This window comes from Ursus maritimus, unplaced genomic scaffold, assembly GCF_017311325.1.
Source record: "Ursus maritimus isolate PB19 unplaced genomic scaffold, ASM1731132v1 scaffold_3, whole genome shotgun sequence".
Lineage (NCBI taxonomy): Eukaryota > Metazoa > Chordata > Mammalia > Carnivora > Ursidae > Ursus > Ursus maritimus.
The window spans coordinates 78821444-78839408 of NW_024425563.1; the positions used below are offsets into that span (position 1 = coordinate 78821444).

The following is a 17965-nucleotide window of genomic DNA, read 5'->3' on the forward strand; positions in this document are numbered from 1 at the left end:
ATTTCCCTGGAGAGGAATTTGTAGGAGACAATCTTCAAATGCTCAGTAATTCTACTCTACATTTTATAAATGGCAAGTGAATCGTGAAAGGTCATCTTGCTTTCAGACTAATTGCACTGCTTATTTTAATTTTAATCTCTTCCTCCACTTAAAGGAAGTTACCTATAAAATGAACGGAGAGATTTTCATTAAATCCACATAACATTTTATTTCTCTGACCTTTTCCCATAAGGACAGTCTATGAATTACTTAATGAAGGAGAAAGATGTGGGAACTGGAGGTAACAAGCATCCACTCATTTTGCTATCTTGGCTACATAATTAAATTGTAGGAAATAAACCCTTGCTTTTTTTTTTTTTTTCCTCTTTGTAGAGTGAATTTTTAACATATATAGTCATAAGAAGGAAAACGTGAAATTTTATATTTTTTCCTGTTCTGTATTTTCCAATTAAAAAAAGTAGATAATGAGATTATAGTTTCGTCGTTCTTCTCAAAAGCCCGGGAAACGTGAAACTTGAGTGATTTAAAAGAAGATCTGCAAATACATAGAAATACTCAGAAGCCTAGAAATGCACACCTTTTCCTGTGCATTGCAAAATTTCAGATTAAATATTAAAAATGAGTGCCGAAGGAGTCATTTGGTACGTTAATCAAGCATTGCTTTTTGAAAACACTTAGTTCCCTGGGAATCTTCTTCTACCCTCATTTTTTGTACCCATTAGTTTGTAAGTTTCCTTGGATATTAAAGCAGAGTGAAGGTCATTTGCAAGTGTAAATGTGGATATGGAATAGTTATGTCCTACACAAATATATTAGCCATCTCAAGGGTGGAAGAATTACACATATGCGGTTGTGTTATTTCAAACTGCATAATATTCAAATATTCCAAACTCTTTTCTGCTAGGAGAACCAATAGAATGAGCAGACAGTGTATCTTAGTGCATCTGAATTTCTTACCTCAAGACTAAAGTCTTAAAATAAGAAGTATTTAACCCCTCAAAGGGAGTATTTTTCAGATGATTTTATGCATTGTCATAGAAATAATGATCTTTACATTTGTAATTTTTAAATAGTGTGTATTTGCCACAGAGCACTTGAACATGATGTATAATTCATGAAGGAGGGGTATCCAATTAGTATATAGTATTTATTTTCTTTAAACGTAAACGTAATATTCTCTATCTTTTTCAACACTCAATTTCAGTACACTTTCCTGGAAATACAGTGCACGTGACATTTCTTTCTCAACTAATTCATGGGCACATTTAGTAGCTTATTTTCCTTGTATCTCTTCTGATTCCCTACAACGTAGAGAACCGGAGGACTCTGGATCGCAAGACCGGATAAAGTACTCTATTTGCTGAATGCATTTTCCTGTCACAGTAATACGTCTCTTCTTTCCCATGAGGAAGATCTTTGGATTTTCCATTAACTGGATGTGTCTTTTTTTTTTTTTTAAGTTGTTTGTTTGTGTTTATGCTTCTCTTGTTTCTATTGCAGTTTGGCCTTGGTATTACCAACCTACAGTTTTTACTATATAAAAGCCAAAATAGAAGAGACAATAACTCAGGCCAGATGTAAGTACTGTGAAAGCGACCCCAGAGTCTATTTATCTCTTAGTATCAGATGTATAAATTTGTCTAGATTTTAGAATGCCCAAGGCCTATACGTTTTAGTAGGTGTTACTTCCAAATCTACAGCAATGATTCTAACCCATTCCAAACATGCAAGGAACAAGAAATATTCTACGTGGATAGAATATGAGCAGGTACCCAGTCTCACTGGCACCCCCACCACCCTACCCTGCCTTGCTTTGTGCTCATAGAATCATTGCAGTGCTGCGTTCTCTGTTGCTGTCATTTTAAGGGTCTGCTAGCTGGTGCAAAATGTTTCACACGGTCTCTACTCATGGCACTGTGCTAATAAGGCTGTAACTTTTCTTTTTCTTTTTTTTTTCTTTTTCTTTTCTTTTCTTTTCTTTTTTTTTTTTTTTTTTTTTTTGCATTTGGCAAGAATAATGTGCTCCACATCTTCTACTTTGTTTGACTAAGTTAAATTGCACTGGTCTTCGGCTTTGGTTTGGCAATTAACTTCCTTCTCATAATCCAGATTAATAACGTCTTCAGTAACTCAAATGGATTATTTTTTTTTTTAAGTGTCATTTGGAATGTGGAGTAATTATTAACATTAATGCATATTTTAAGTCATTAGTAATCTTTGTTTTGGGTGACTAGATTTGGTAAATAAAATGACCATCATATCCTTTGTACATCTGTTATTATTAACAACCTAAATTTTTTCTTATGATAAAAAAAAAAAGCACCCGTGTGTGTGTATGCCTTTTACATCTGACTTTAAGTAAACTATAATTTCTTTCATTCCCATCAGTTCTTTTTTTCTCTCTGCAATCCTCGTTCACATTGTGCTAAATTTAGGCTTTTATATTTACACTTTCACTTGATAGATGTGATGGTCTTTTTTCACAACCAGCAACTTTGCATGAGCTAGTTCTTCACTTGATAAATGAGGGGATGACTAGTTGGTCTTTGATGGTTGGTAAATGCTTCTGAAGATAGGCTAACGTCGTCGCCATTGCACCTGCGTTAAACACTTTGCAAAATAGACCCTTGAAATCTGCCCAGTACAGAGAGGGTACCTAGTAGTAACTGACAGGACTACCTTCCAGTCTTCAAACAGATGTCTTTTTTTTCCAGACTACAGCTGTACATAAATATACCTTTGATCTATGCACAATATTTTTATTCAAGAAAGTCATTGAATAAAATATTGTTTGTGACCCCCTTTGCTTTACCCTCTTTTTTTTTTGTTTCCCTGCTTTCTCTTTCTGATGGATTTTCACAGCCAAAAAGGGCAAAATGAAGGGCAAGTATTTTCTTGTTGCTCAATTTCTTTCTGTTTAGTACACTTGACATTCCCCTGATATTTCCGTTCCTATTGGGTATTATCCTCTGTGCTTCTCATCTGCTAGATTTTCCTCCATGATCACTCAAACCTTAGCAGCAAAAACGGGGGAAAGAATATGCTTGTGTTTTCATATGCAGTGTGTTTCACATTCAGGTTTTTTTTTCTGAGCCTTAAATACTTGTGTGTTTCTATCCTTCCACCTACTAATTCACACCTAATATGAAGAATGTTACTAATTAACTAAAGGCATTGATACGTTTATTAAAATCATTTTCCTTACCATAATACTGATAAAAATTTTATGTTGAGGTTTTAAATGAAATAACTCTGATGTAACATTGATACAAAAGATACCTTGGTTATGGTAGGGTTAGTAAATGGGAAACTTCTAAGACAGCATTATTCTGATATAACTGGTCTAATTTTCGTTATGAAATTAAAATGGATTTTATAATTATATTATGCAGTATTAAGGACCTTTTAGGATATAAGTACTCTTTTTATTTTTTTTCTTACTAGGTTATCATTCTAATGCCTTCATATCATCATAGAAACCCAGGCTGTGTACTCTGGATGGCTTATCTAATCCTGTAACATTATCTTTGCAGATTCAGAAACACTGAAGCCGGATAATTTTGAAGAATCTGGCTACACATTCATAGCACCAAGGTTGGTTTTGTTTTATTTTATTTTCTTATAGTTTGTATGGATAGGTGAGCCTTCAGTAACAGTTCTGAGTTAATCCCATGCCAAATTATGGAACCAAAGGGAGCAGTAACTTTAAAACTGAAGCCATATTCTATTCATTCACTCAGTAAGCAACTACCCTGGGCTAAGCAATGTTCCGACTCCAGAGATGTAACAGTGAATAAGACAGATGTAGACTTTGCTCTTATTGGAAATAACAGTGGTATCCATCAGTGTTGAAGAACTGGGAATGTGCATTTGTGAGTCCACAGACACAAACACGTATACGCACAGGTAGCTAACTGAAATACCTAAAGGTACATGTGTACCTGTGGGCGTAAGGCTAGACTCCAGTCTGAACATCATCATCCATTTATTTCTTTCTAACGTTCTGGGAAAGCAGTTCAATATAATTTTAGATTAGTATTCTTTTCCCCTCCCCAGTATTATTTCTCACATAATCCCCCTTCTCTAACCCTAATATGCCTCTTTCTCCCTACCTCTGTTTTTGTGTAATTATTTGATACTCAGTAATTATAGAGTGTTCTTTATTTTTATTCTTAGTTCTTCTTTTTTATAAGTTTTCATTGAAAATCCAGTTAACATACTGTGTAACATTAGGTTCAGGTGTACAATATAGTGATTCACCACTTCCATACAACACCCGGTGCTCGTCACAAGTGCCGTCCTTAATCCGCATCCCCTATTTCACCCATCCTCCCACCGACCTCCCCTCCGGTAACCAACCATCAGTTTGTTCTCTGTAGTTAAGACTCTGTTTCTTGGTTTGCCTCTCTCACTCTTTTTTTTCCCCTTTGTTTCTTAAATTCCACATATGAGTGAAATTACACAGTATGTGTCTTTCTCTAATAGATTTATTTTGCTCAGCATAATACTGCTCTCTAGCTCCATTCATGTTGTTGCAAATGGCAAGATTTCATACTTTGTTTTATGACTGAGTAATGTTTTATGACTGAGTAATATTCTATTCTGTGTATATATCACTTCTTTATCCATTCATCAGTCAATAGATGCTAGGGCTGTTTTCACAATTTGGCTATTGTGGGTAATGCTGCTGTAAACATCGGGGTACATGTATCTCTTTGAATTCGTATTTTTGTATTCTTTGGGTAACTACCTAGTAGTAAGGTATTTTGTAAGGTAGCTTTATTTTTAAGTTTTTCAGGAACCTGCATACTGTTTTCCAGAGTGGCTACATCAGTTTGCATTCCCACCAACAGTGCAAGAGGATTCCTCTTCTTCCACATCCTCGCCAACACCTGTTATTTCTTGTGTTGTTGATTGTACCATTTGCACTGGTGTGAGGTGATATATCATTGTAGTTTTGATCTGCCTTTCTCTGATAAGCGATTTTGAGCATCCTTCCATGTGTCTGTTGGCCATCTGTATGTCTTGTCACTCATGTCTTCTGCCCATTTTTTAATTGGATTATTCATTTGGGGATGTTGGGTTTTATAAGTTCTTTATATATTTTGGATACTAACCCTTTATTGGAGAGGTCATTTGCAAATATCTTCTCCCATTCTATAGGTTGCCTATTAGTTTTGTTGAGTGCTTTTTTCCTTAACTAAACAACTTTGTTTTTTTTGATAAAGTCCCAATAGTTTGTTTCCCTTGCCTCAGGAGACATGGTTTCAAGTCTCATATTTAGGTCTTTCACCCGTTTTGAATTTATTGTTGGGTCTAGTGTAAGAAAGTGGTCCAGTTTCATTCTTTTGCACATTGCTGTCCAGTTTTCCCAACACCATTTGTTGAAGAGACCATCTTTTTCCCATTGGATATTCTTTCCTGCTCTGGTCAAAGGTGAATTGACCATATAGTCAAGGGTTCATTTCTGGGTTTTCTGTTCTGTTCCGTTGATCTATGTGGCTATTTTTGTGCCAGTACCATGCTGTTTTGATTACTACAGGTTTGTAATGTAACTTGGAATTCAGAATTGTGATGCCTCCAGCTTGGTTTTTCTTCGTTCCTTGGTTCTTAATATGCACTCTGTAGCAGACACATATAATATCAAATTAATACAATTCTATTAATCTAGGCTAAACTTTTGAAGAGAAAATATTCAGAATAGTGTATTATTAATTTCTCACATTTTATACTCTTAAAAAATTACTGTAAGAACCCGAAAACAGCTCACAAAATTAAAGAGTTGCTGAGACCAATTTTTTTTTTTTTTCAACTTGAGGATGTCTGAATTTTGGTGGTTCTTGAAAATAGGAAATACATGTAACTTTATGACAAAACTCCGCTAACAAAGCATATTCTTGGCTTCATGAGCAACTTTGACCTTCAGCTTCTCCTGCTTGAATTGCCGTCATTGTTTGATACTGCAGATCCCACCCTCCTGGGGTACCCTTTGCCTCCTCTTCCTTGGTGACACACTAGTTGGGTTTTCTTCCTCCCTCCCTTGGCTGCATATTCAGTCTCTCATGAGTTTCTTTTCTTCTGCAGATGGCTTACATGAGGGTGCTAGCTTAGAGCCTCTTGTTATTCTGTGTCTGCAGACACACCACCCATCTATTCATTGTTGATAGTTTGAGGCGATGCTTTCAAAATCCGCAAGATGGCCGTAATGTCTGGAGACAAAAGAGGGATGTCATTTATTGACATTACATTGCAATATAGGATCGGACAATGGATTTCCAGACTGTATGTCTACCCACATATTTCAGTCAGAGACATTCATATTTATGGAAAACTAACAGGATTATCTTTTCAGTCTGATTCAGCTCAGTGTCTGCTAAGCATCTGTCTTTGCTCCCTTTCCTTGATAACTTTTACTCAATCACCAAGTCTTGCCAAAAAGAATTTATTGTACGAGTATCAAATATATCCGCCAAGCTCTGCTGCCTTTGCTCTCATCCAGGCCCGTGCTCTCTCGGACCTAAGCTACTGCAGCAGCCTCCTACTTGATGTCCCTACCTCCTCAAATCGTCCTTTACTTCCCAGTCTGGTCTTATTCTGGAACTGGAGAGAGTTTCTAGAATGTGAATATAATTACGTTGCTCATGTGCTAAATATGAATCAATAGTGTCTTGTGACAATCTGTACCTCATATCCTCGCTTGCAGCTGCTGTGTTACTGGGTCCCGGTTTGCATTGTGGTCCTTACACTCTAAATCTGGGGCCAGCAGACCATAGCCCGCAGCCGCCTGTGCATTAGAACACAGCCGTGCTCGGGTGGTGCGCTGTCTGTGGCCGCGTCGCCACGGAGGCGGAGGTGGTCAGTTGTGGCACAGACCTTCTAGCCCATAGAGTCTGCAGCATTTATCATCTGGCCCTTGGACAAAAAGTTTGCCAACTTCTGCTCTACATTCCAAACACATTAAACTCCTCTTCGGTTTCTATGTGTGCTGGGTTTTTTCTGTTACCTCTTTCAATCCACTAATTTTCTCTTCTATTTTGGACTGCTCACTCACACGCAGCCCACCCCTTCCCAAACCCCAACTTCAGAGCTCCCTGATCCAGGAATTTCCTTCCCATTTTCACTGGATTAGACATCCTTGCTGACTGCTTCATAGAATACTGTATTTCCCTTTCTAGAGCACTGGTCCATTTTATGTCTTTTACTTTCCCCAGTAAAGAGATGCTCAATCTGACTCACCATTCAATACCCATCATCCCGTCCATTGCCTGGCACACAGGTGCTGAATAAATGCATATGGTGTCTGTAGAATCTGTAAATATGTAAATATTTTAAAACCCTTATTAAAAATACCTACAATATTACCACTTTTTCCAGTAAAAGTAACTGAGCATTTTAAAACTGCTAAAAACAGTTTTAGCTAGAAAGAATATTAGAGGCAGAACAAAATCCGATAGAATATTAACATGTTGATTCATTGACAGTGTAAGAAGAGATTGAAATTAGATGTGATGTATTGATAAGACTCTCGTTCTATCTCAGATCTGTGTTCTTCTCCAGGCAACTTCTTCACTCATCTCTCCTAATTATTGAATAGCAGACCATACAGACAGGCTTTCTGAGCTTTACTGTCAGTGTGGAAAATATGGTAGAAGTCCCAGTAGTCACAGAGAGGATAAATGTACTCTGAATGCCAGTTCCCAATTTGTCAGCAGTGACTGTTGAGTTAAGCAAAGATTAACATATGAACCATTTTTGTGGTCTGACTGGAAAAGTAGAACTTACCTATGTGTTAGGGAAAGAGTAAATACTAGAGAAGGGAAATGTTACAGCTTGTGGGACAAACCAGTGAATGTCCACCTCAACATGCATTAAACCTTTTATATGATGATTATTTTTACTGCTCAAGAGAAGTCTGTAGTAAATTAGTAGTATTAACCCATTTCACAGGTGAGGAAATTTCCTTGCTATTGCAAGATCTAAGTATGCACAGTGATTATCAAATGCTAATCGATCTCAGAAGAACACCCAGTACCTCTGAGTAAAATATAAATGCATAGAGCATTCTGTTTACCTTAAAAGGTATGCAAAGGATGCAAGTTCTAAGAAATGGAACAATTTTGCTATTTCTCAGAAATGAAAAAGGCATTTCAAAGAAGAGGTAGAATGAGAACGGGAACAGTATGTGATAGCCTGTAATTAAATGCTAATCGTGGGAAGAAGTCCATTTCAGCTCTGGCAGTAATGAATGAGCAAAAGTCATGTAACCTTTCTCACCCCTGCCTCGAAACGAAAATTTTCTACGAACTGAAGTTTTTTGGTGGCTGTGTGTGTGTGTGTGTGTGTGTGTTTGAAGTTCTGACACTCTCTTTCTCTGGACTCTGAGGCTTTCTATTTAGGTGATGGCCTAGCATCTGAAAGTGTTCACTACACAACTGCACTTCTGTCTACACTATCCGATGATCCCATCTGTTGTATTTACCTAGTTAGTATAATGACAACCTTATATTTATGGTGTTTTCTATTTATTCTCAATTTCCAAAACACTTAGGATCGCAGTTTCCAAAGTAGGCGTCTCAAAACTCTGTGGGTTCCAGAGTTCCTTTCAGAAAACCGACCAGGTCAAAGCTTTTTTCCTAAAACAGCGGTAAATGTTTATCTTTTCTCATGTCGACATTGGCAGGGACCGTAGAAAAGCCGTGAGGAGCTGAACCTTCACAGGAATCCCGGCAGGGACACCGAAGGCTCCTGGTAGCCGTGATAATCTTTCTCGCCAGGGGAAAAGCCAGTCTCACTCTAAAATATCCTTGATGGAAACAGTAGAAATTATGAGTTTTATTGAAGCTTTACCCTGAGTACATGTCTTTTAATATTCAGTGGCAAGAAGCTGGGAGTTCTGCTGCATACCAGAGCAGCTTGGCTGGCTCAAAGGAGAGCACTTGTGGGATTGAATTGAGAGCTAAAATAGGTGTTCTTTGCACTTTTTTCAGGAAATATAATTTTACTTAACAGAACGACTTGAGTATTTGGTAAACATTTTCTCATTAATGAAGTAAGGCTTCTACGTTGAAGAAAACAACAGTGTTTGTTGCTCGTGACAAAATCTGTGTTTTCACACAAAAATAAGAATTTGGGGGAAAATTGTATTTACTGTTTCCCAGTAGTTATCTGATGAGACTAATGTGCATGATTTTCCAATCTTAAAATGAAATGTGTCGTTATTTGGCAGACCTGCAAATTTTCCAAATAACCAATTCAAAGTCAGATTGATTTAAAGTGTAAGATAGTGCATTGAATTTTAATGTAACAGTACAAAAAGTTCAGTGTTTCAAATTTGGTATTACAGCTAACTACCAAGAAATTACGAGTAGTCAAATTTTGGTATGTTCTTAAAAAAAAAAAAAAAAAGAATACCTACAACACTTGGGAAGCATATAAAATAATTCTCTTTTCCGGCTGCATATCTTCAGGAGAACACATATTTTTCACGTGCCCAAATAGAGTCTTGCAGTCGATTGAATGCAGAGGCGTACTTGTTTTCTATTAAGTCAGGAATTAAAGAGATTTGCAAATAGGTTAATCAATGCCCCTTTTTTTCAGTAGGTTATTTTTTTTTAAAACAGTAATTTCTCAAAGTGTTAACATAGAATGGATTTATTCTTGATATTTAGTATTTAAAATTTTCTCTATTTCTATATGAAACTCCCAATATACAATGAAAATAGTACATTTAAGAACAACAAAAGCTTTGAGCACCTGTTGCCCAGAGGGCGGGTGCTTAATATATATTATCCATCCTACTCACCCCTGATTGTCAAAGTGTTGTTCCACTATAGAGAGGAGGAAATGGAAATAAGAAATTAAACAGCTCGCAAACTCATAGACGTAGTAAAAGAAAGTGTTTTCACTTCGTCTGATGGCTCTGCACTTTTTTTAAAGTTGTGATTTTCATAGCTAATGTCTTAAATATTTCTTTTTCAGAGATTACTGCAATGACCTTAAAATATCAGATAACAACACTGAATTTCTTTTAAATTTCAATGAGTTTATTGATAGAAAAACTCCAAACAACCCATCCTGTAAGTATAGATCAACTTGTAGTAATCGTTTAGTGTCACCATTACTGTATCCAAAGCGGCCCACTCTTGGTTCAGATTAGTGTGTTGGTATGTTGGCTTTTTTATTTTTGTTGTAAATTTTTTTTAAGCTTTTATTTATTTTAGGGAGAGATAGAGAGAGTGTGTGTGAGTGGGAGTTCACAAGGCGGGCAGGCAGCAGAGGGAGAGGGAGAAGCACGCTCCCACCTCAGCAGGGAGCCTGACATGGGGCTAGATCCCAGGACCCTGGCATCATGACCTGAGCCAAAGGCAGATGCTTAACTGACTGAGCCTCCCAGGTGCCCCTATGTTATAAATTTTTAATGGTAAAATGTAACAATTTGGCCCTTTAAGAATTCTTATTTCATTATGAAGGAAAATCACATTTTCAAAGCCAGGCAATAGATACCTACCAATGTTTAAATGTAAATAAGGTATCCTACCTTGGCTCCTTTCAAATTTAAGAAACTTAATTTTGGGGGTGCCTGGGTGGCACAGTTGGTTAATTGTCTGCCTTTGGTTCAGGTCATGATCTCAGGGTCCTAGGATCGAGCCCCTCATTGGGCTCCTTGGTCAGCTGGGAGCCTGCTTCTCCCTCTCCCTCTGTTGCTTGCCCTGTTTGTGCTCGCTCACTTTCAAACAGATAAATAAAATCTTTAAAAAAAAACCCAAAATTTTGATGATATAGTGTTAAATATTTTGAAGGTTTTTTATTGAATTGTTCTTGCTATATAGAGGAAAACATACATGTTTTTATCGATTTATCTGTCCTCCAATTTATACAAGACAGTTTTAAGATGAGAATAGGGAATAAGAAGAGAATAAAAACGGTGTATCACTTAGTTTTTCTGATCAACTTTATAGGTGCTTATTTTTTTAAACTGTAATTTTTCATTTTATGAAGTAAAACAAGTTGGAGTAAATAGGAATTTTAATAATTAACCAGAACAGTTGTCTTTCAGAAAAATTTACATCATTCATACTATAAAACTTCATAGAAATTAAGATTCTTTACTTTTAAAACATTTAAAAATCTTAACGGTTTTCTTCCTAAAAATACCCTATAAAAGTACTGCCCAGAAAAGATGCAGAGGAAATGGGAAATAAGAGGAAAACCAACTGCATGGCAAAAATTTCTTTAGTAAATAGAACTTGAAAAAAAAAAGTAACGGTAACTGACTTTTATCTCCTCCTCCCTGCATCCTCACTCTTTCTTCTCTTGTGCTTTTATTTTTTTTAAGATTTTATTTGAGAGAGACACCACGAGCAGGGGGCAGAGCAGGCTCCTGGCTCATGCAGGGCTCCATCCCAGGACCCTGGGATCATGACCTGAGGTGAAGTCAGATGCTTAACCCACTGAGCCACCCAGGTGCCCCTATGCTTTTCTTTTTTAAAATCATTTTCCTTTCCATTAGGAAGAGTTAAAGAGAGCACATCCTCAATTAAAAAAGTGAATCGAAGCCATGTCTCAAATGTAAATTTCTCTCATAAAAAGAAGGAACTTCCTAGCACCGCTCACATTAGCTACCAATTAGAATTAGCTACTCTGAAAACTGGCCATGGGTAGATCAAGCCCCAGAGCCCTGAGTAGTGAGTAGTGGTGGGCTCCCTGCTCTGTGGGGAGTCTGCTTCCCCTCTCCCTCTGCCCCTACCCCCGGTTGTGTACACTCAAAATCTTTTAAAAAATAGCTGTCAAATTTATATTTTCCTCTAACAGTGTTATATATTATAGTTTCCTCAGTCATGTTTTAGCTCATGTTATCCAATAATGTGTAAAACTAAAAGTATCCATAATTGAAATCTAGATAGTTTCTTTTAAAGCGGTTTGGGCTATTTTAGTTTTGCTTTTATGGAAGTACTTAAACAGTGAGAATTTTAATTTAACTGATGGATTAAGTTAATTTATTAGCCTGCCTCAATGCTTCTGCTATAAAGCTGTTGTCTTCTTCATATCCCCCATTATTTTGGAATATAAAAATGAGATTAAAACGGTAAAGCTCAATACTGATAATCTGTTGATGTATGCAGCAAGGGACATGTTTCAAGACATATTTTAAAATTACAGGGTAATTAAAAGATGAATGCAATTATGAAATTACTTGCAACATTGATTTATATTACAGATTAGAATAATGGTCTCTTTCTTTGACATAAAAGGATTTGTGACAAGTAAAGTATATCATTCTCTTTTCAAATGGACTGTTTTTCAAAGTGATTCAATTTTCACTGTAATAAAAAGTTACTAAAATGAAGTCTAAAATATGGATTAAGCTGATCCTTTAAAATTGGGTGAAAGATATATTAAATTGAAAAATATCAACTAAAGTGTTTTCCAGTATACTCCCCGCCTCTAGTAATAAGATATTAAGACCCCGTATTCTTACCTGAATAAAATGAAATTTTATCAAAAATGTGAAGTTCCAGAGTATACTTGGAGGTTATTCAGAGTTTCACGGGCTTAGAACAGAGGAGCCAAGAGAAATGAAAAGGCGAAGCTTTTTGTTCAAGAAGGTTTATTAATTGACCCGTGGTCATGGCCATCTGCCACTCCATTACCTATGAACTTGGGCTATGATGTTCTTTGGTTATTCCAGAAATGACAACCTGAAGCCTGTGGTCTTCCATATTACCAGTAGATTCCAAAAGCCAGTCTTGGAATAGTGCTGGTCTGCTCAATTCCTTGGCCAAATCATACAAACAGAAAACTATACATGTTATGTAGTTTTATATTTATATATAAAATTGTCCATTAAATTTGGACAGTTTGGATTCACCATACTAACCTATTTTAAAGGGAGAGAGGAAAGCTATTTCCTCAATGTTTCTTAAAGTTTACAAAATAATTTTCATTTAGAATTGGCTTTTCTGTTAATTCTGGCCATAGCCTGAAAAGTAGGAGGTAAGATGAACAATGTTAAAAAAAAAAATGCAGGAAATTAATATTGGATATATTTTGTAATTCATTGAAATAATTATCCACTCTAAGTTGCTTTTACAAATAGAGAATATATTTGTTCATCATTATCCTAATGAAGAAACGATGTGGATGTAATTGAGGCTATCCTTTTTCTGTGTTAGGTAACACGGATTTGATTAATAGAGTCTTGCTGGATGCAGGCTTTACAAATGAACTTGTCCAAAATTACTGGAGTAAGCAGAAAAACATGTGAGTATTTGTTCTTGTTAATAAAATATGTATATTTTCTGCATTTCAGTTTGGCTTTTCCCTGAGAAATTTTTGGAAAATAGATCTCAAATTTAGAGTGTATTATTTATCTTTAATAATTTCCTGAGAAAAACATCTTGCAATTGTTGACAACTTACATTTGCACTTGTGGGTGTGTGTCAGGACTAACACATGCCCTTGCTTAGCTTTCTCTGCTTATATACTGCAGTGTGAACAAACCAAATTAAACAGGCAGTGTTTGTGATAGAAGAGGGCTTCCGGTGAATGCTTGATTGGCCCTTTAATAACACTTACCATACACCCAGTCAGCAAATTGAGAAATCCGAGTATGGTTCTCATTTACGGTCCCTACTCCATTTCGAGTCAGTCACCAAATGCTAAATATTTCTCCTAACAATATTGCCCTGTCTTCTTCACACCCAGCTTCCTAATTTCCCATTTCTAAGATGATGATAGCAACTGCTCTTTCTGCCTTTCCGGCTTCCAGTTCCTCTCCCCACAGCCCCGCACCTGCCAGTCTTACTATTAAAATGCAGTTTCAGTTTCAGGATAAAGGTGAAGCTCTCCAGCAACATTGATGAGCTGACCAGTCTCAGGAAGGTGGTCATTGAAACTTTACTTCCTGTTGCTTCTTACCTTGTGCCTTGTGTTTTTGTGACACCAAATACTATTGCATTCTTCACTAGCTTTCCCTTAACATTCACTCTTGGCTCTATGGGTAAGCTCTTCCTGCTGCCTCTGTCATCCCTGCTAAGTCCATCTTTGAAATGCACCTCTATTCTTCCTAGCTATGAGTTGTCTTCCTCGAGAATCCTCCATTTCCCAGATATTTTCACTATTAAACCCTACCTTACATATATTGGTATATTTATTCTATCTTCCTTTATTTTAGGAACTCATTTTATTTCATTTATTATTACTCATTATTTATTACTTTTTTATTTATGATTACGTCAACACCTAAATTACTATCTTACCAAGTAAGTGGAATAAAAAATTTCCTTCTTCTGTCTTTCTGTCTTCTGTTTTAGCAAGGGAGTGAAAGCGCGGTTTGTCGTGACTGATGGTGGGATTACCAGAGTTTATCCCAAAGAGTAAGTTCAAGTAACATCTGCAGAAATCAGGACATTACAAAGGGGACGTGTGCATACTGTTGAAGGAAGCTGTTGTGTAGAGAAGCTGATTCTTAGATTAAAACAGTTAACCTATTTACAACATTTAAAAAATACCCTATTTCTTTAAAAATGCTATGTGATTATTCATTGATACTTTTGGATGTTTTGGATATTTATTCCAAAATTTAAGAGAGATTTTTTTTGTCTCTGTAGACACAGGCTAACCTAAATGAACATAATGGTCATAGTCCATTGGCAATATTTTCATAGCACCTCATTGTTTTCACTGTTTTTCAGTGGATCTTATCTCCTATCTCCAGAACAGTCTGTAAAGTGGGCTGGGGAGGCTTATTACTATTAACTGACTTGTACATAATTACCTGCAGAGTAAAACTAAGAGCTTTTTCTGACTCTTGATATCATTCTGTGGTGATATATTGCTTACTAACGAGTATCATTTACACCATCAATTACCACTGACTTTCTTAGACATAGCTGAGATGTAGGCATATCTATCTGTACAATTTCACGATGTTCACGGCAAAGTAGGTTATCAGGCAGATTAAATAAAAATGATGAGCCATTTCCTCCTTAGGGCTGGAGAAAACTGGCAAGAAAACCCAGAAACATATGAGGACAGCTTCTATAAAAGGAGTCTCGATAATGATAACTATGTTTTCACTGCTCCCTACTTTAACAGTAAGTATTACTTGAAATTCAGCATTCCCAATTTCCTTTTTTTTTTTTTTAAATTGTTACTACCCGCTTTCCCCTGAAACCATACATTTTAAGGTAATTGGTCAGAACAGTCCTTATTCAGTAAATATTCTATGCATGACATTGGAAAGACAGAAGCATCCATTTAGTGGAGGAGGTAAAATGCCTACACAGGAAACAGCCAGTAATGAAGAGAGAGCGTATCTACAGGCTTGCGTGATACATAGAAACGTGTAGATAATCCTTCGTTTCACAAACTGCAAATAGATGAATGTTTCATGACTTTTGAAAATGTAACTTATCAGTTCATCAGTTTTAGTTCAATATATTATTTATGAAATTATCGATAGCCCCCTTCCCACTATTTTAACAAACGTCCTGAAGCAGAGATTTGGCGTGCCTCCGTTATGGTGTGGAGGTCGGTGCAGCCCAGCTGCATAATTCACATCCCAAAGTCGGTGCGTTCAAAACAGCTCCTGGACGCGCCAACGAGCCTGGTGCAGAGAGAGAGGAGAGGGAAGAGAGGACTACACCCGTCCTTGTCACCTCTCTATTCTAGGGTACTCAGGCAAAACACTATCCACCTGGTAAGAGAAATTCACTATTTGATTAATCTAGACAGGCCTGTTTTCCTTTTTTGTTGTTTTTCTTTTTTAGAAAGCGGCCCTGGTGCTTATGAATCCGGTATTATGGTGAGCAAAGCTGTGGAAATATATATCCAAGGAAAACTTCTTAAACCGGCAGGTAGGCATGTATGCCGTATACATACACATAACCAAAATTATATGGGACCTAATATTTATATTAAAATCTTACAGTACTTATCGGGAAGGTCATCAGAAAGCCTAAAGCAAAATAAAGACAAAGATAGACATGCAAAGTTTTAAAAAAGTAAAATACAATGAGTTACCTCTGAGATTGGAGAAGAATAAAATCGATACTGTATAGAGGTGAGGAATTTTCGAAGTGTGTATGTTTATACTGCTGACACAAATTTATGGAGTCAAATCAAAGTTCTAAATGCCGGATTGATCCAGCATTTCCACTCCATAAGTCTGTCCTACAAGATACTTTCAAGTACACAACAGGATATTCAGCCAAGGATGTGAAATCTGTAATAAGTTAACCAGGAAGAGTTAAGTTTTCGTCATTGGGGGAAAAGATAAAGAAGTTATGACATATCTATACTATGTGCCGGATAAGACGAATTAGGTAAGAATCTTTTTTTTAATAAAATGACAGTAAAATAGAAAAAAGACTTTTCTTACTAAAACAAATCAAGGAAGAAAACAAAACAAATCATAAAACCAAGCATCAATGGGAGCTGGAAGTAGGCTGGAGTAAGTGGATGCAATGAAGTAGAAATTTTTTTTTTCATTGTGTGATTCAGTATTTGAGTGTTTAAGAAAGCATACCTTAAGCTGGATTGAGAAGGTCTATTGCCTTCCTGCTCCTGAGGGCAGTTTTACCTCTTACTGGTTCAGCTACTAACTCCATCACTAACTCATTCATTCAGTGGCTCATTTACTCACTCACTTATTCTCCCAGTCACTCATTCACTCACCCTCCCACTTATCTGTCCTGGACATACATTTCTTAAGCACCTGGTGCATGCATTGGCACAGCTAGGGAAGCCTCTTAAAACAATCCATTTGAATGACCTCCTTTTTTTTTTTTTAGCTTACTATGTATATTAGTTAATTGGCCAGGTTGTAGCCAGTGAATCAACTATGTTGAGTATATAAATAAAATTACTTAATAGTTTAAGAGCTATTAGCATTACTTCTTAATGAAAATCCCAAGAAATAGCTCTCAACTGAAATTTACTGCTAAATTATCATCTAGCAAATATTATATGGCTCCTAACTAAAATTGCAGCTTTTTAAACTAATTTAAATCAGCTTTTCAATGTATAGCTAAAATTAATTTAATCTCAAGAAACTTAAATTTGCCTGCTCAAGAATATTCAAATGTGAGAGGAAAAATAGATACTAAGACTCACAGCCATAGTTTTTAAATGTATGTGTCACTTTTTCTTTACGTTATTTTTCAGTTGTCGGAATTAAAATTGATGTAAATTCTTGGATAGAGAATTTCACCAAAACGTCAATCAGGGATCCGGTAAGATATATATATATTTTTTAAATGTTTATGCTATACTCCATGTCAAATGCAATTAAGAAAAGTAAAAGTAAAGTCTTAAACATTGACAAAATAAATTTTCAGAGCTACTAAATTGAAGCAGAAGTATAAATTACTATTTTTGGAAAGATTTATTTTTGTTTAAATTAGTTCATGAGAAAAATATTTCAGTGTTATAGTTTGAAATACTAGATAGCTATTTGATATTTTATAAATATAAAACTATTACTTTTATTATGATGGGCTAGACTATTATTTAATCTTACTTTTAGACTTGATAAGTTATTCTAAGATTTTTAACCTGGTAATAGTAAATCATTTAATCATTTTTTCAAGTAAAAATGTGTGGCAATAATTGTATTTTTGTCTTTCAGTGTGCTGGTCCAGTTTGTGACTGCAAAAGGAACAGTGATGTAAGAAAACTCTTTAAAATTTTTAACTGTATTTTTTTGTGTTGCTATTGCTAAGACTTTAATGCTAAAAATGCAAGAATTTTTAACTAAACACTAAAAATATTATTTTACAGAATTTTGAACTAGACAAGAATTTGAGTTTCATGCTTGTAATTCCTAACCTTATTTTTAAAAAATACTCAAATGTTAAGAGAAGGTCTTTTAAAAAACCTATCTCAGTGTGGACTCTTCTCTACAATCTCAGTTGTGTTCAGTCTCATGACCCTGAAATGAGGACCTGAGCCAAAAATCAGGAGT

The 17965-nt window shown here is 36.0% G+C and overlaps 1 protein-coding gene across 2 annotated transcripts in view; it reads left to right on the forward strand.

The window, feature by feature from the left end:
* CACNA2D1 (calcium voltage-gated channel auxiliary subunit alpha2delta 1) overlaps positions 1-17965 on the forward strand; it is a 480944-nt gene that overhangs the window by 440242 nt on the left and 22737 nt on the right. For both annotated transcript variants that reach the window (XM_040644315.1, XM_040644316.1), the window contains exons 22-30: positions 1501-1577; positions 3534-3594; positions 9979-10076; positions 13173-13260; positions 14313-14375; positions 14992-15095; positions 15771-15857; positions 17167-17234; positions 17630-17668. In XM_040644315.1, the coding sequence (XP_040500249.1) occupies positions 1501-1577; positions 3534-3594; positions 9979-10076; positions 13173-13260; positions 14313-14375; positions 14992-15095; positions 15771-15857; positions 17167-17234; positions 17630-17668 (685 nt within the window). The remainder of the gene's footprint in view (positions 1-1500; positions 1578-3533; positions 3595-9978; positions 10077-13172; positions 13261-14312; positions 14376-14991; positions 15096-15770; positions 15858-17166; positions 17235-17629; positions 17669-17965) is intronic.